This window comes from Aethalodelphis obliquidens, unplaced genomic scaffold, assembly GCF_003676395.1.
Source record: "Aethalodelphis obliquidens isolate GAN/ISIS:26980383/991018 unplaced genomic scaffold, ASM367639v1 scaffold12, whole genome shotgun sequence".
Taxonomy (NCBI): domain Eukaryota; kingdom Metazoa; phylum Chordata; class Mammalia; order Artiodactyla; family Delphinidae; genus Aethalodelphis; species Aethalodelphis obliquidens.
The window spans coordinates 3703971-3723656 of NW_020837956.1; the positions used below are offsets into that span (position 1 = coordinate 3703971).

General features: G+C 41.1%; 1 protein-coding gene across 2 annotated transcripts in view; it reads left to right on the forward strand.

Moving 5' to 3' along the window:
- The window catches only part of FSHR (follicle stimulating hormone receptor), a 164276-nt gene that overhangs the window by 62600 nt on the left and 81990 nt on the right, over positions 1-19686 (forward strand). For both annotated transcript variants that reach the window (XM_027113159.1, XM_027113160.1), the window contains exon 2: positions 4146-4217. In XM_027113159.1, the coding sequence (XP_026968960.1) occupies positions 4146-4217 (72 nt within the window). The remainder of the gene's footprint in view (positions 1-4145; positions 4218-19686) is intronic.

Here is a 19686-nt window from a genome sequence, read left to right on the forward strand (position 1 = left end):
CCACGTGTTATTTCATTGAAAGTTGCCTGTTCTCCATTTTCTGTATCTTTCTTTCTAGAATGCACATGTGATAGGTAGGTAGGCAGGTAGCTAGGTAGACAGACAAATGACACACAGAAACAGATCTTTGCATTCCATCATCCATGTTTCATCTCCTGTACCAGCTGGGCATCAAAACACAAATTCCTTGTCTACCAAGTCCAGACAACACTCTCCCCACTCCTCCCTTCTTCCCCACCCCTCCAAATACACTGACTTCAATTTACCCTCTTAGAATTCTGTTTACATTCACAACTCAAGGTTCCATCTGGTTTTCAGCTGTTCTACTGTAGGACCCTAGGAATTTCTTATATTTTCTAATAAGCTCAGCTATGCAATTAAAACAATAGTGGTTATGTTTTATAGACAATTTCTGGGTGATCTTTGGTGGAAATATCTTCAGGTTATCTAATTTATAGCATTTCAGGAAATGGAAGTCAAGACTTTCAATCTTCAAAAACATTTAATTCTATTAATTAGTTTGAACCACTTAATACAGGCACAGATGTTGAAATTTTTAGAAAATGTGCCTGCTACTAGAGTTGAACCAAAAAGAACTATCTAGTTGACCTGTTATTAAATAGAGTCAATTATCCAAGATTCTACTCTTTGCACATCTTATTAACTAATATTTACCTTAATATTTCAACTCCCTTGAAACTTTAGACTGATTGGGTAGTTTAAAGCAATTTTATTATTTGCTTTTACCAATTTGTTTTCATCATTCTTCTGTCTTGTGATAAATAGGAACAAAAGGAACTTGTCTATGTTAACTAAGATTGAGTACATTAAGAGACTATGAACTGACCTTGATTCTTTTCAGATGAGTGTTCTAGAAGTTGATACTGTTCTAGAACCATTACACTCAATCCTAAATTAGATCCAATAATTTCAGAGACTATGCTTTTAGTATGATCTGATAGTTCTGAGACCCAGGCTCAAATTCACCCACTCCTTCCAATCTTCCTCTTATATATTTATGTACTTTGGGACATTTCATTCCTGTATAACATCTATAGTTATTACATCAACTATATCCCACATCTGTTTCCTGGTGATTCCAAGGCTTCTGTTTTTGCCTTCCCATGTATATAAACTCCTCCAGAGCGAGAAAAGTGCACAGGATTCTCTCTCATGATTCCTCACCATGGAGCTGGTGCACATGGTGACCAAAGGCAAACAAAGTGGAAGAAAAGAACTGTTTGCCTGAACAATAACTTTATGTGAAATGGGAATTTCACTAATACCAATAAATAATAGGAATAAAAGCAATGAAAGTTTGTGAAACTATCCAAGTCCACAGTACTCAATTCCTACTGACAGACTGCCTTGCAGAAGGAAGGATTAAAGTGGAAAGAAAACCAACTCCCTATTAACCAATTGCAAAGTAAGAGAAAGTGGGAGGGAGGAAAGGCAGAGGAAGAAATAGTATTCCCACTGTAGAGATTCCCAAAGAGTCACTTGTAATTCTACCCTCAAGCCTTGAACTCTCAGACTTCAATAGCCATTCAAGAAATGTTTTTCTGAATATGTGTCACGTACCAGCCACTGTTCTAGGCATTTGGTATACAACAGTAGACAAATCAGACAAAAATTCCTCCCTTCGCAGAGCTTGCATTCTAGTTATGGGTAAAAGATAAATACGTATATGAATACATAAATAGATAATATAAAGTGTAACATGTCAGAAGTACTATGAAGAAAGGGGTTAAGGGACTAAGTTGGGAAAACTGTCATTTTAAATAGGGTGGTTAGGGAAAGCCTCACTGAGAAAGTGACATGTGAGTAAGCAGCTGGATGAAAGAGCAAGCAAGAAGGATATCTGAGAGAGGAATGCTCCAGGAAGAGAGAAGTGCAAATGCAGAAATATTAGGCAAGAAGGAACCTGGCATGTACAAAGAACAGCAAGAGATTACTGTGAAGAGAATGAGATAAGCAATGGTGTGAGCTGTCAAAATTGAGGTTAGAGGATATACGGGAAGGGAGAGTGGGAAGATCCTATAGGGTCCCGTAGGCCGTGATATATTGGGTTGGCCAAAATGTGACTTTGATTTTTAAGTAAAAATAAAAGACACACTTTTCATTTTCACCAAGAGCTTTATTGAAAATGTATTCATCCTTTTGTTCCACTACCTTCTGCCATTTTTCAGGCAACTTCATAATTCCATCTTCCCAAAACTTTTTATCTTTTTGAGCAAAGAACTGTTCCAGGTGCCTTTTACAGTCTTCCAGGGAATTGAAATTTTTCCATTAAGAGAATTTTGTAAAGGCTGAAATAAATGGAAATCCCAAGGTGCAATGTCTGGTGAATACAACAGATGAATCAACTTCCCAGCCAAGCTGTAACATTTTTGCCTGGTCATCAAATAAACGTGCGGTCTTGCGTTATCCTGATGGAAGATTATGCATTTTCTGTTGATTAATTCCTGATGCTTTTCATCGAGTGCTGCTTTCAGTTGGTCTACTGGGAGCAGCAGTTGTTGGAATTGTTTGGTTTTCTGGAAGGAGCTCATAATAGAGGACTCCCTTCCAATCCCACCATATACACAACATTACCTTCTTTGAATGAAGACTGGCCTTGATGCGGTTGATGGTGGTTCATTTCGCTTGCCCCATGATCTCTTCTGTGCCACAGTATTGTACAGTATCCACTTTTCATCGCCAGTCACAATTTGTTTTAAAAACGGAATGTTTTTGTTATGTTTAAGTAGAGAATCGCATGCAGAAATATGGTCAAGAAGGGTTTTTTTTCACTTAACTTATGTGGAACCCAGACAGCAAAGTGATTAACGTAACCAAGCTGGTGCAAATGATTTTCAGTGCTTGATTTGGATATTTTGAGTATGTCGGCTCTCTCCCTCATGGTATAACATTGATTGTTCTCAGTTAATGTCTCGATTTGATCGCTATCAACTTCAACTGATCTACCCGACCATAGAGCATCATCCAACGAGAAATCTCCAGCACAAAACTTCGCAAACCACTTTGGACACGTTCCATCAGTCACAGCACCTTCTCCACACACTGCACAAATCTGTTTTTGCACTTCGGTCCCATTTTTACCTTTCTTGAAATAATAATGCATAACATGCCGAAAATGTTGCTTTTTTTCTTCCATCTTCAACATCAAAATGACCACACCAAAATTCACCAATTTTGATAAGTCTTTTTTTTCATTGCACGCTGATAGGACAGCTGTCACATACAATCTAACAAAATTGTTTCGAATGAAGTTAAAGACAACTAAGTGTTACTAGAGCCACCTTACAGAAAAAACCGAATGAACCTTTTGGTCAACACAATACAAGAGGGTTTTTTTCCTGACTGAGATGCGGAGCCATTGGAAGGAATTTTGAGGCAGGTGTGAGGCAAATATTTCAAGCAGAAGAAAATGGCAAAAGCTGAAGGTGGCTGAGGTTAAGACTTTTCTTAGATGGGAGAAATTAAGGCATGTCTGTATACTGATGGGAAGGAAATGTATGAAAGAAAGGGAGGAATTGCTGTAGTGGCTACCTTCACTACAAGACAAGGAAAGAGATATGGCAGGGGTTGGAGGGACTGTTTTTAGTCAGGACCCTGGACAGCTCACCCATGGTAACAGGAGGGAAGGCAAGGTGTATAAAGCCCAGGTACAGGTGGGAGGATGGCTGGGAGCCATGTGAGAGCATGAGGAAGTCCTCTTCTACTGGTTTCATTTTCTCTGAAGTAAGAAGCAAGGTCAGCTAAGAAGGATAATAGGGAGGAGGTATTGGGAGTTGGAATAGAAAAAGAGAAGCGGCCTCACAGGGCTGTAGGAGTCAAATGGAGTAGTGATGACAAGAAGGTTCATATCCTAGCTCTGCCACATATTAGCCATGTGACCCTGGGTAAGTTTGCTAACCTCCTTAAACCTCAGTTTCCTCTTATACAAAATGGGGATAACAATACTGCCAACATCACTGCTTTGTGGTGTGGGTGAAAAGAGACCATGGAGAAGCAATCGTAAGCACTACTAAATGGCAAGCACTCGGTACACCTTGGCTGTTATCTGCTATTATACACTAGGCACTCGGTGCCTTACCAATGAATGGATAGGTTGTGATATTTTATGTCCACTCTCTTTTCAGGAGGTTTGTTCTCACCAAGCTTCAAGTCATCCCAAAAGGAGCATTTTCGGGATTTGGGGACCTGGAGAAAATGTATGTACCTGAGCAGTGGGTGAATGCTTCACATGGGCTATGGGCAGCAACCTCAGACCACGTCTAGCATGATTCTCTGTGCTTAGGAACCAGAATCACACACTAAGCGAAGGTTTTGCACCTTGTCCCATTGTATTTCCTTACCACAGGTCCTAAACAGTAGTGTGACGTCTTTCAGCATGTGGCCACTGAAATCAGCATAAACAATTCTCACTTTTTTGGTATAAGGTGTTGCTCCCAAAGTACCTGTGAGTGAAGGTTTTATAAATCAAAGCGTATTTTCTCTGCTGACATCCATTCTTTTTAAGAGATCCTCTCTATTAATTAACTATTAATAGAGTTAATTATTATTAACTCTGATTAATTTTTAATTGACAGCAGGGCCTAACATTTGTGCTTTAGAGATTTTCTGGACTTCTTGTTCCTAAGCCATGCTGACAAGTGGTAAGTGATATATAAACATTCAAAAGTATTGGGAAAGTTTAGAGCACTGAGGGCGATTTCCTTTGAAAAGAGGAGACTTTGTTAATGTGAACACTCGCTTTCTACTGGGCTAGTGTAATGTAGGAGTTTCCCCAAATAGGCTTTTCTCAAAGTAGGGTAGAGTACGAAAAAACAGCAAATTCTTTCATGCTTAAGGTAACCCACCCTGCCTTTGAAGGTCCTTGATCCCATCCCCTAGGCTTTTAGGGATGGGAAAAGTGTTTTTCACCACAGCCAGAATCTAGAACTTAATGACAGTAAGTACAGTAATACAGATGGATTACACAGAAAAGAATGTTTTTTTTCATTATAAGAATAAAGCAACGCCCACCCCCACCCCCCAGTTATATAAGCTTCTCCTTTAAGTCATTCAATTTTTGTCTTGGTTCTTTCACTGCACTTTTAAAAAGAACACTTGCCCAGGTCTGAGGAAGCGAGAAAGAAATCCATTAATGAAAGAAACACAAAGCAGAGAGTGGCAATGTGTTTGAGCAGTTATGCCAACTGCTTAGAGGAGGTTGGTCAGAATCCTGGGTCTGAGTGTTAATTTTAATATAAACTTACTGTGTAACCTTGATCAAATCACCTTATCTCTCAGAACCTTGGCTTCCTCATCTGTGTATTAAGGGAGGAGATTTTAAAGGGGGGAGTAGCTTATGTGATCTCTAATTTCTATGCGCAAGCTTCTCCCAGTTGGATGAGAGCCCAGTTTAAGACCTGAGTCTTCAATGTTTACAATTCTTGAAGACATTCAACATGCACAGGAACTGGGAGATGGGGCACTCATCTGAGCAGAGCTCACCAAGGAAAACAGGGAAGGAACAGAGTTGGAGAGCTTTTGACTCGAGGTGTATTCCTGGATGGATCAGCCATTGTCCTGCCTGGAATTAAGAGACTAGGTGACTATTGGATAGGTCTCCCCCCACAAAAGTTCTGTAATTATGTAGAAATAATTCTAAAGACAGGAATCCCAGGTACCACAAATAATTCACCTTAATAAATTCAATCCAGCAAATGTGACTGACCTCTCATTGGGTACTCAGGCTACCATGAGACCTTCCTTTGGCGATAGCTAGTTGATCTGAGCTGACATAGCAATAATACCAGAGACAGAACAGCTGGTTCAGAAACTCAACCTCCTCAGACACAGGTTGTCCATTTCTACCTCATGCCTTTATTAGTCAGCCTGCACTGCCACAGATGCCAGAAAAATTAATCTTATGTTTTCAATACTGTTTATGTCCTAAGATTTCCAAAACATTCCGGAGCAGAGAACCCAGTACCGAACTGAACTCTGAACAAACTATTTGTACCCTTCAGTTCCTAGGCTCACCTTCATCCATTGTCTCACCTCCTATTCTTGGTCACTGATAAGCTCTCATCTCCTTTCCACATTTATGTTCTTCATTTATGTTCTTCCTCCAGTTTTTAACCAGTTTTCTGAACTTAATAAATATTGGCTTCCTCTTCAATATCTCCCTCTTCACAAATCACAAAATCCCTTTCACTCATTCTGCACATGTGGCCCAGTTTCACATATCCTTATTAAAAGGAAGGGGAGAAAGCTTTCTGGATAAATCCTGCTTTCCTTCCCTGCTACCATCCTCTCTTCCCCATCACTGCCACTCTTGAAAAAGCAGCCCGTGTTCACTGCCTCTCTATCCTTTCCTTTCAATCACTCCTCAGCCTGTCCTCTTGCTATTCAACCACAAATTCTCTAACACTAAATTACTCTGTCAAAGGTCCCAACAATACCAAAACTGTCAGAACTAATGACTTCTACTTTGTCCTCTTAGTATTTAACCGATAGGTAGCCATTGATTACACTGACCGTTCATGCCATCCTTCTCAATACTCTTTCCCCTTTTAACGTCGGTGACACCACATCCTCCTGCCTGTCCTCTGAACCTTCCAGACTACTCCATAACCAGTTCTGTCCCTTTTCTTTTTCCTCAGTTGCTCCTCAAAAGTTCAGATATTCCAGGGTGCCAGTTTTGGCCATTTTCTTTTTTTATAGTCACATCCTCATTATTATTTATCAATTAAATCTTACTACCAGGGCTCCTAAACCTTCATCTGCAAACCCCACCTCTCTTCTGAGGCCGTAATTCTTGTTTTGAAATGGAGGGAGTCCTCAATATCTACCCTTAAGTGAACCACAAGTGCCTCAAATTCAGCATATCCAGACAAACTCATTATCTTTACCCTTAAATTTCTCATCTTCCCGTATTGCCCAATGAATAACATCACCATCTGCCCAGCTTCCGAAGCCAGAAAATTCAGTCTCCCTTGACTCATGTGCCTTCTCTCTTTCTTCTGTGCAGGTGCTCTTCCAGTTCTATTGACTCCCTCTCAAAACTATCTCTGGAACCCTGTCCTCATCCTACTCCTGCAGCTATGAGGTTTAAAGTCACTTGCATAGCCTACTGCGTGAGGCTGCTCTGCCTGCCCCAGCTCCAATCTCCCACCACTCTGTTTCCAGACCCGCTCTGCTCAAAGTCCCTTGCAGGGACTTTGGGTCCCTCTAGGGACCATCACTGCTATGGGTTTCAGTCTTAAGTCTCTGACACAGAAATCAAAGCTCATTATCTCCCACCATACACAGTCATAGACAGTATACCCCACACTTTTGCCAGGTAGGAAGATTTGCCATTTCCCAAGCACTACCATTACCAGACATCATATTGCTTATTTAGAATGTGAGGGCTGGTTCTTTGGACAATGCCTGGCACGTAGACAAAAAAAATAGGTGCAGGTGAAGGTATAAATGAACAAGTGAACAAATATACTTTCACACCGGTCTTATATAGATGCTGTCCTTCTGCCTAAAATTCCACTTGGTAGAAGCCTGCTTTTCCCCCAAGAGCCAGAGCAAATGTTTACCCCCCAACCCCCGTACAGCCTTTCCAGAACTCTCCCAGTGCTTCCAAACCATAATCTCGTGCTTGTAGTAGCAATAGCGTATTTATCAGATTGCATTTGGAGTTTACACGTTTTTCCAGATCCTTAAGATTGTTCTTTCAGAGCAAGGTCAGAGTGTAACTTAACTTTGTACTAAGTACAACACCAAGTCCTGTTGTTTTATCTCCTGGCTTCACCTCTAATCTATCCGCTTGTCTCCTTCTCCAGCTACCATTATCTTGTCCTGGAAACCTGCACCAGTCTTCTACTTGTGCCTCCCCATCCACCAGCATGCTCTCCCCTCGCCCTCATCCATTCTCTACACAGCAACCAGAGTGAAATTTTCTAAATTCATACCTAATCATGTCACCTTCAACACCTGGTGCACCTGGTACACACGCACGTGCTCTCTCGCTCGTCTCTCTCCCTCTCTCTCTCTCTCCATACCTTACTGCTGCTCTTAACATAAAAAAGAAACTAGACTGCTCACGTTTTGTCCTTTGCTCTACTGGCTCTTCTTCAGTTCATAAAACGTACCATGTTATGCAGCCCACCATGGGCCTTGCTTGCTCCTTCTGACTAGAACTTCCTTTCCACTCTGCCCTCTTAATTTAGTAAGTTCCTCCTCATTCTTCAGACCCTGACACCAGTATCACTTGCCCAGGAACGCTCCCCCGACCTCCCCAACTAGGACAAAACCTCCTGCTAATATAATACACTCTCATATCACCACTAGACTCTAGGTGGTGACTCTCATTTTAACACTCTTACACTTACTTATGTATTACTTGAATTAATCTCTAACTCCCCTATTGGACTGTAATTTCCATGAGCACAAGGACATGATTGCTTTTACTCATTATTGGATCCATGATGTCTCACACAGAGTCAGGTACCCACAATAAATATCTGATAAATGCACAAATAAAAATGAAAAAATATAAGTAGTTGGAGAAAGAAGATACCCAGATATAACAAGAAAATACTAAGTCGTAGGAATGATAATGATAACTGATGGTGGAGTTAACAGACATACAAACACTGGCTGAGACTCTGCTCTGATCTAGGCACTTACATGGCTATAGTTTAAAATCAAACCCAGGACAAAAATGTACAGGACAATACGTGCAAAATAAGTGATACAAACATTGTATTTGTTCGGACTCTTTCTGTTGTGTGAGGGCAAAAGAAAATAAACCTCAAACAGGCTGAAGAAAAGGGAGTTTAATGGCTCATTTAACTTGATGGTCAGCGAGAAGGAATGGCTTTAGAAACAGCTCTATTCAGGTTCAAGGTCCTTAGGACTCGGCCTCTCCCCCTCTCTCTGGTCTCCCTTCACTATGTTCATTCCAGCCCTGAGCCCCACCCTTGGTGGCAAGAAAGCAGTAGCAGTCCTGCCTTCAAACATCATCTCAGGTTCTATTCAGGGGGAATGTGCTGCCCTTTTTCTTGCTCAATCCCATAAAAGTCTTAAGATTTAAGTCTGACTTGCTTAGATCACACAACCATCCCTGGACCAACCACTGCAGCTAAGAGAATGTAATGTTCAAATTGGCTGTGGCCTGGGTAACGGGCTCCATACCTAGAGGTGAGAACACCTACCCCAACCACATGGATTTGGAATGGGGGGAGGGAGATCCACAAACAAAAACTGAGGCCACTGCTGAAGAAAAAAAAAAAAAGTGGAGATTAGATGCTGGTAGTTGGGAGCAATGAATGTCTAAAAAGAAAATTAGTCCTCTTCTCATCCAGAAGAGAGAGGGCTTTGTGACCTGGGTAGTTGGGGATTTGCTACGTTTGATTCTTCCCCCTTCCTCCTGTTAGAATAATTGGAAGAATCCAGTAACTCTGCCCCAATCCATGCTAATCCATCTTTCATTAATCCAGCTGAACCCACCCGCCTCTGCTTCTATAAGAAGTCAAGAGGGAACAGAGTCTTTTGGTAGAAGTGGAGCAGGAGATTCTCCAATAGAAATGAAATGATCACTGTCACACCTTAGCTTTCCTCAGCATCACTCTCTCGAACCTCCTGACTCTTCACTGCTTTGGGACTGACTGGGGGAGAAGGAAATCATTAAACTCTCTGCAGTGTGAAGTGGCTTTTCAAAGTGCACTGTAAACTGTTTACCTTATCTTTAATTATCTTGGAGTCATATATCAGCTTGGTATAAAGTGTGAAGACTACACTAAATAGGGTGGGGGGGAGGAGGTGACAATGTGGTGCTTTATGGTAACCAGAAAAGTTATGTATGGAAATGAGTGCAATTTAAAAACACATCTACGTGCTATTGTAACACTGGAGGGGGAAGAAAAGCCAGCGTATAATAAAATATCTTTGAAAATAGGAGCATGATGAATATGTAAATGAGACCAATCAACATCAGCTGAGATGTGGTATATGCAGATGAGACGGCAATGAGCCAAAATGTGAAACAGCTCCCAAACCATAAATATGAACCATATAAAATTCATCTGAAATATTCATGATAACATAAGGACAAAAAGTATAATCAAGTGATTTATTCGCATATGAAAATGAGACTACTAGTCTGACACTCCAGCCTCCACCCCCAGATCACTGGGGGAAGAAAAGTTAATAGAGGGACTTGTAGAGGAAGACATTTATTGAATGAAAACGGTTGCAAGCACACTAAAAAAGCTGATATCCTCCAATTCTCAGTTCTTTGGGCTCACTCAGCACAGATAAAGGGAAAGGAAATAAGTCAGGTAACTAAAATACTAAGAGCACCGGTGCTAGAAAATTTGGGTTCCAACCTGCTTTGCCTCCCTAACATTTCCTTAGGTCTGTTGCTACTCTGACCGTCTGTGATTCTGAGAGTTAATGGGCAAAGCAGCCTTGAGTCCCACTTACTGAAATAAAGCAAGAAGGAAAGGCTGATGGTTCTACAGGCTCCTGATAAAAAACTGAAGGCCAGTGTTGGAGTGGCTGGACCTCTGAATGGGAAGAGGGGATCTGAATCCCAGGGCAAAAAAAAAAAGTGATAATGAGGTTCAGGTTGTACTTTAGAATCCTCCGGGGAACTTCTAAAAACTTATTTTAAAAAATAATGCACAAGCTTGACTGTCATTTCCAGGGATTTTTCATTCTATCTGTCTAGGGTAGGGCCAAGGATTGATCATTTTTTAAAACTCCCTTGATGATGCTAACGTACGTTCACAGGTGAAAGCTACTGAGTGGATGATATTTAAGTCTGAATCCAATTTGTAGAAAGAGTATTCACCACAACACGTACAGTGTATCTACATGGCGTGGTTGAAGGAGAACAAACAGAGGGGAGGTGGTAGGAGATGAGGTCATAGAAGAAGCTGGGGTAAGGTCATGGAGAACCTTATAGGCCACGGGGAAAAGTTTGAGTGTCATAGCGAGCGTGATGGAAATTACATGGGTTATTTTGAGCAACTAACTATCTGACTTGGATTTGTTACAGTTCACTTGCACACACAGATTTTGATTGACTAATATTTTGTTAAGAATTTTTGTGTCTATATTTGTAGAGATGTTAGCCTGTATATTTCTTTTCTTATAATTGCTCTGTTTTGTTTTGTTATACTGGTGCTATAAAATGAGTTGGGAAATGTCCCCTCATCCTGTGTGTCTTGAAAGAGTTGGTTACAATAAGGAAAGAATACTTTTTTTCCACAAACGGTGCTGAATCAACTCGGTATTCACATGGGAAAAAGAAATAAACCTCAACCCTTACCTCATGTCATATACAAAATCTACCTCTGAACAGATCATAGTCTTAAATGTAAAAGCTAAAACTTTAAAACACCTAGAAGAAAATGTAGGAGAAAATCTTCACAATCTCGGGATAGGCAAACGTTTCTTAAATAGGACACAAAAAGCATAAGATCAGATTTTATTTTGATGAAGTGAAAATAAAATCTCTGCTCTTCAAAAGAACAGCTATCAGGAAAATGAAAAACCAAGCCACAGGCGGGGAGAAAAATATTTCCAAAACACGCTTCTGAAAAAGGACTTGTATTAAGAATATATAAAGAACTCTTAAAAGTGAAAAATAAGTAGATAAACAATCCAATTGAAAATAGGCAAAAGATCTGAATGGATACTTCCCAAAGATACACAAATAGACAATAAGCACATAAAAAGATATCCAATATTAGTGGCCATTACAGAAATGAATTTTAAAACCTTAAAGGAATACCATTACATACCCATACCCACTAGAATAGCTAGAATTAAAGACTCACAACATAGGCTTTGGTGAAACTGCAGAGTGACTGGAACTCTCGTATGTATCTGGTGTGACAGCAAAACAGTACAACCCCTTTGGGAAACAGTTTGACCGTTCCTTATAAAGTATTCATCCAAGAGAAATGAAAACATATGTCCACACAAAGACTTGTTCAAGAATGTTGATAACAGAGCTTATTCATAATAGCTCCAAACTAAAAACAATCCAAGTACTCATCACCAGGTCACTGGGTAAACAAATTATGTTCTCTTCATACAACAGAGTATGAATAAGTAATGAAAGGGAATAAACTACCGACACAACCACATGGATGAGTCTCAAGCATTTCTACTAAGGCAAAGAAGCGAAACACAAAAGAATACACCATACAGCAAATAATTCCATTTACATGAAACTTGAAGAAAGAATATCAAATCTATTGTGACAGGAAGCACATCAGTACTTGGGGCCAAGGGTGATGGTTGGGATTGTCTGGGAAGGGCTGCAAAGGAAATTTTAAGGCTGATGGAGATGTTCTATATCTTGATTGTGATGGTTGTTACAAAATATATGAATTTGTAAAAAAAACTCCTGGAAGAGTTAAAATGAGTGAATAGTATTATTGGTTAAATTACACTTCAATAAATGAAGCTGATTGTCTAAAATCAACAATTTTTCAGCACCTATTTGGGGCCAGGTGTTTTAAATACATTTCAGTTAATCTGCACTTTATAGACAGGGATACTGACATTCAGAAAAGGTAAGCAGTCAACTAGCATCAGAGAGTTCTTTTGCAGGGAAGCTAGGATTTGAACCCAAGGTAATCTGGTTCTTTCGGCTACACCAGGCTTCCTTTTTGTTGGCATCTACCATTTTCCAGAATCATTCTACTAAAGTAAAAGGCGACAAAGGGGAGGATTAAGGCTGTGAAAGCTTCCTTTGATGTCATTTAAAATTAGAAGAGAGGATTTCTGTGCCTAAACACTTGGAATTGCCATAAACCAGAACCTAGAGGCTAGAGGAGACAGTCATAGAGGAGAGGAAACCTCTCCTGGGACAGTCGTAGAGGAGAGGAAACCTCTTCTTGGAATTTTTTTTTCACCTTCAAGTTTCAGTATACCAACTCATTTCTGGGTAAAGATCCTGCTGAGACTGGCTTTAGTTCAAGGCTTTGCAAACTGGGCTGCCTGTTAAGTTGCAAATTAACTTAGTCAGCAGTTGGGAAATGTAAAAGTTGGGCCAATTAAGTTGTCATTATTGACCCAGGTCAAACATGAGTTAGTGTCTAGAAGGTGAAAGTCCTTATCTCATTTCCTGTTCTCCATAAATATTCTGAAAATAAGTATTTTTGTTGTATTTACTGCTTCAACCAAGAACACAAGAAGCCATTTTCTTGTCACTTTTTGGGTTGATGTGGTTTTAGTATTTCCATTAAGTCTCTTCATTTTCAACTGTTTCTAGGTGGGTCCTCAAAATAAACTCTACAATATCTAATAGCTGACCAGATAAGAAAAGAGAATAATTTATTAGCTTTGCATTTATATACTTGGTTTTGTTTTGTTTTTGCGCTTGTTTTCACTTTGATTTCTTTCTATGCGTGCATGGTGGGGAGGAGTCTGATAAAGGAAACAGAGTTCCTGAGATCTAGTAACTTTATGGATGCCTTCAACCTTATATTCATTGCAACTGTCCACATCTCAGTCCCTTCTGTTTTATCCATGAAGGTAGAGTAGGGTTTCCTTTGCTGGAAGAGATTCCAAAAAAGGCAATACTGAAAGAATACAGATGAGAGCCCCATTGACTTAATCAGCTCAGGCTGCTGTAATAAAATACTGGATTGGGTGGCTTAAACAACAGACATTTAAATCTCACAGTTCTAAGAGTCCAAGATTAGAAGTCCAAGTGGAAGAACCCACTCCCTGCCTTTTCTCTGTATCTCCACATGGTTAAGAGAGAGCTCTGGTCTCTTTATCCCCTTATGTGGGCACCAATCCCATCATGAGAGCTCCACCTCCATGACCTTACCCAATTATTTCCCAAAGTCCCCATCTCCAAATTCCACCACACTGGGAATTAGGGCCTAAACATATGAATTTGGGGTGGGGGGGGAGAGACATCAACACTCAGTCCATAGCCCCCACTGTGAACTAGCGAGCTTATAGTATGTATGTATAGTATGTATGTTGTAGATGCTCCCTTGCTTGGAAAGCACAGATATGCCCTCATTACCATCTTCCATCTCTAGGCTCCTCCAGCCTCTTGGCTACTTGATGCTCTAAGGCATTCACGGTCCTGGTGACCTCTGCTCGCTGCCTTTAATTCAGCAGCTAAAGCTTACAGGTGGCAAGACTTTACAGAGTTTCCTCAAGCCAGACGTTTGGCTTACCATCAAATACAATCTCCTTCCATTTCTTAATCAACACCCAAGCAATGTCATCTTCTCTTTCTTTTAAGACTTCTGCTTGCCCTTCGGACCTTTCTTGACAAGGCAAGCTGTGGGAAAGACCTCCAAATGTGTTATGTTTGTCAGGGCTCACGGATATACCAGAAAATGAACTGGCCTTTTTGTTCTCTCTGCCAGTAACTCATTGTTTGTGTCTACTCAGAGAAGACACAATTAAGGTAGCATAACACTCAAGTGAAAAATAGCCTCGTGGCTCTGCCCTACAGACTCTTGCTAGATAATTTTTCTAATAGAGTAGTATTAAAATAAAAAGATGCAATCTAAACACAAGCTCCGATCGATGCACAAACTATTTATTTTTATTTCCTCATTTAGCCCATGCCCATCACAACCACATCCATCTGGGCTGTTTATGACTTAATAAGATGCCTTAAGCAGGAAAAGACTCGGATAGGACACACCCCCACCTGCCTGCCCACCACCCGTAACAAACAAACTACCTGAATCTTATACTCCAGAAACCTCTTCTGCGGTGCTCAGATCCACTCCGGCTAGAGCCTACACAGAAACTGAATGATCAGAGATGGGGTTTTACAGTTCAAACCATTCCAGAGGTTAAACAGGCAGAGAGAAAAAGCAGAAGAGTGAGGGACAAATGCCAGAGGAGCCTAAATGAATAAAGCGGAAGTTAACCACCCCAGTGGGTCTGAGATTCTGAGAGAGTCTGGGCACAGAGATAGCAATTGTTGATGCCAAGTGTTTCACAAACATGTAATTTGTGCCTGGATGTGAGCATGCTTTGAAAAGTTAAAAGTGCACACAAATGCAAGGTATGAATTATAAAGACAGCACATGTGCTCTGCTTCCCATTCACGGTGTCTCAGCTCAACTACATACTGATTACAGATTTTGCCTTTCTCTCTTCTCATATTCCTCTCCAACGCACCTAGCATGGGACTGGGCACACTGGAAAGATAATGGCAGGCAAAGTTTGTGAATTTGTCATCTCTGCCCCTGTGGTCCTTTCCCAACTTTTCAGAACCTCTTCCCCAAATCAGGCTCTCAGTATCTTTTTTATCTTGTTCTTCATTCTTCTTTCCCGGTAACGATAACAACACCTGAATAATGTAATGGCATTGAAATTCTAAGGAGTTCTGAATTAGATACTCCAAGACAATTTGCCTTTTTAAAAAGCCATGAAGTGGGTGATGTCATTTCCAAAGGATTGAATCGCTAATGGTGGGATTTTAGTCAATGTGGCACATGCGCTTAAGGAGATTCGCTTTAATACCTGAAGAATCACATCTAGACTGACTTACTTGTTTGCACTGCAAAGTCCATGTGTACATGAACAGAAATTTGAGGGAAAAATGAGCTTCCTGTAATCACAAACATTAGTGCCTTCAAGATTCCATCTACTGAGAAGGGGCCCCCTCACGGCCTGACACCAGGTGGAGAACTCAGGCTGGTGTCTGTTTTGTTTTTCCTTTACTGAATGTTAAAATTTGGGGGTTCTGGGCTTCCCTGGTGGCGCAGTGGTTGAGAGTCCGTCTGCCGATGCAGGGGACACGGGTTCGTGCCCCGGTCCGGGAAGATCCCACATGCCACCGAGCAGCTAGACCCGTGAGCCATGGCCGCTGAGCCTGCGCGTCTGGAGCCTGTGCTCCGCAACGGCAGAGGCCGCAACGGTGGGAGGCCTGCGTACCACAAAAAAAAATTTTTAAAAAATTGGGGTTCCAGTCTTCATGTATTTGTTTAAAATGTGTCCCCTTAGACGTCCCCTTATACTGTCTTCCCTGCTTCTCTTCATATGCACATATAACTTCTCAGTCCAATCAGATAAAACACTTAAGATGTGACTTTCCATTTAGGAAAGCAGACAGTTGCTTTGGGGGGAAAAGGGATGGTGGTTTACTGAAGCACCAAGTTCCATAACAATAACAACAACAAAAAATCCTGCATCGAGGGTAAGTTCTTCACTAACTTCAAGGAAATGAGGCCAAATCAGAAATCACTGGCTGGAGCTTTTTAAAGAGAAGAGGTTTATAGGCTTCAGTCAAGTACTCAAGACAAGTGCAGCCTGATGGACGACACCAGCTAGTCCATCATGTGATTTCTCAGGGTTCACAGAGTAAATGACTGTGACTTCCATCACTCCCTGAACACCTGTGAGGATGAGGCCCGTAGAGCTAACATGCTTCCTCAAGCCGGGGACACCTCCTCTGACTGGTGTATATGCGGTTGTGTTTGGTCTATTCTATTTGTGAGCAACCTTGAGAGAGACCAGGCGAACTCAGAGAAGAATAATCCATCAATCAGCCAAAAGTGCCACAAATTCTTCTTGAGTCACAAAATACATTAATTAGATGAGCAGTGATCTGATGAAGCTTGTGTGCTAGTCACTGCTAGATGTTCTGGGCAAGAAAGATGAAGATACAAAGTCCCTGCTCTCCAGGAGTTCTCAAGGAGAACAGCAACAATCGGCTGTCATTTGTTGAGTGATTATGTTGCCAGAAACTGAGATAAGCCACTTTACATGCACTATCTTATTTAATTACCATAACCTCATCATCCCAATTTTACAGAAAGAAGACTGAAGTCAAAGGGGTTATGTGACTTGCCCAATGTCACACATCTAATAAAGGGTAGGGCTGGGATGGTGAAACCTGAAAACCAGGCTTTCTGACTCCCATGTTCACAAAGTAATCTATTATTCTGTAATATCTATGAATGCAACAAAAGGAGTCCCAATAATAAATGATATAGGACAGTGATAATCTTGTTCTCTAATGGAGTGAAGTAGGAGTCACAGAGTCCTCGTCCATTTTATTCGTAGTAGTAGTTTGAATAGCTTTGCATCGGTTTCCTATTTTACAACTTCAAAACTGCCTCGTACACCTATTAGCTTATTTAATCTCACACACCAACCCTTCACTGGCAGCTGGGGCAAGAATTTGAGCCCACCTCACAGGTGAGGAAATGAAATTCAGAGAAGTTTGGTGACTGGTCTGAGATCAACAACTACGAAGTGATAGAGGTGGGATTTCTCAGATGCCACACGCCGTGCGTTTTCTCCATATAATGCTTTGCTTTTTGCGATGCTGTCTCTCATTTATTAAAGAGAAATTACATCTTGAGAGTCTTACAGTCATATCAGTGTAGGATAGTAACAGAGTGTCCAAGTCAGAAGAAAAAAGTATCCCTTATATTTCTGCCAAGTACATAAACTTTATATACAGGTGCTCAGCATTTCTCATACTTTCCACTCAGTCTTGAGCACTTGGCAGTGGGGGGAAAAAAAAAAAAGACGCCCTAGGAATGGATGGATGTCTGGCCCAAGAACTGAAAATCCAAGTGCAAAACTGGCCTTTTTCATGCCAAAGAGGAAATGCTCTAATAGGGTGGGTCCATTAAAAACTGGCCCATGCTATTTCATCAAAACATAATTTTTTAATGGAAATTTCCTAAGTCAGCCATATTTATTGGCTTTTCTTCTTCCTGTTTTCGCCTACTCCCCTTTGTCTCTCCTTGGAATTAACATTCTAGTAACATGTAGATTCAACCAGAACTTCCTAGCCAAGACACAGAATTTCATCTCTGTAAGAAAGGATATTTCTTTTAGTTAAATGCAGTGAGCATTTTATGACCTTCTACTAAGTGTCTCCTTCATCATGGCATCTCAAATCTTAATGTGTATACAATCACCTGGGGAATCTAACTCATATGGACAGTCCGACTAAGGAGGTCTGGGTGGGACCCGAGATTCTGCAGTGCTAACCAGCTCCCAGGTGATACCAACACCGCTAGTCCGGTCTAGAAGGAGTTATAAGATCTAAAAAAATATTAGTCCTGTGTAAGGAGGTGTATGGTGGAGGATTCAAGAGAAATGGACCACAATCCCTGCTCTAGTGTAGTTGTCGATAAAATACACATGAATCAATTAAAGAAAAGCACAGAACAAATGCATAAACATGCTCCACTGCTATAACCAAATGACAGGTAATGGGAAAAAGTTTTCTTATTTTCTTTGTCACTGTTAGATCACATTTAATAGTACAAACCGTCCTCATTTTTTTAGTATAATTAGTCACTCATGAAAGTATTGTCTCAGTTTCTGAATGTCCCTCTACCGGTACTCTGGAAACACTGCTGGACACTGAAAATTGCAATTCACTTACAACTATTTCAGGAGCAAACCCATTGTATGGCTCATCTGGGCAAATTGAGCCTCAGCACTCCTTCTTGTGGCAGAAGGATATGTGTATCTCAGGCAAAAAGTAGGAGACTGAATACAGGCATTTATGTCCTTGAAGTCTGAAGTGGACACAGGTCAAAGGGACAGTGTAGGTCAAGGTAGCACACGTTTCATTCAAGATCAAGTACAGCCAGAGTCATGAGTGATATGGGTTGGGGGAAGAGAGATGGAGGAAGGCAGTGGGAATGCTGGAAAGAAACAAAGAGACCTTCTTTGTTCCTTACCCTTCCAGCTAAGGCCAAGAAACATTCCTGGCACAATCAACGAAGCTCACAGGACACCTGGAGCAGAATGAAAGTTATGTTGGTCTGCATGAGTTCCAAGGGAAGAATGCCACAGAGCTAATCACTGGACTGAGATTGCCATTTAATGCCCTTCCACCACAAGCCATTCATCAAGTTTATAGCAGCAACAAGAGTTCATTACCATGTTCCTGTTTTGCAGATTCCTGAACAAGGTTATGCCTCCAATTTTAAGTGTGGTGTATATAAGTAATAAGGGAAGGTGGGAGGGTGAGAGGGTTTCTGAAGGGAATGGTAATAAGCAGAATAGGTGATCCTCACCAACTGGAAATGTGAATCTCCCCCACCTGCTTATGACTTTGTGCAATCAGAAAGAACACTTCACAAACTCTCAGATTCATTCTTTATTTATTTATCTTTGAGGTACGCGGGCCTCTCACTGTTGTGGCCTCTCCCATTGCAGAGCACAGGCTCTGGACGCGCAGGCCCAGCGGCCATGGCTCAAGGGCCCAGCCGCTCATGGCATGTGGGATCTTCCTGGACCAGGGCACAAACCTGCATCCCCCTCATCGGCAGGCGGACTCTCAACCACTGCACCACCAGGGAAGCCCTCAGATTCATTCTTATTAGATGTTCCTAAGCTCCTCTTACCAATCTATCTATCCATTCATCTTTCAGTCAGTCTTCCATATTAGAAGCTGAAAGAGAATATAGGATTTGGTTCTAGCTCCTAAGAAGTTTGTGATGTAGTTATAGAAATGAAAGGAATTCATGTGAAACAGAGGTCACAAACCAGAACAGAAGCAACCTCTAAATGTTGCTGTCCAGATCCTGGGTGCTGAAAGTAGTTTGAAGAGATGGGAGCTACATCAGTGTGGTGCAGAGAAGCCAGAAGAGGTTTTGTGGAGATTTCCATAATCAAAGGAGAGAGGGCAGTGCTTCCCTCATGGCGCAGTGCTTAAGAATC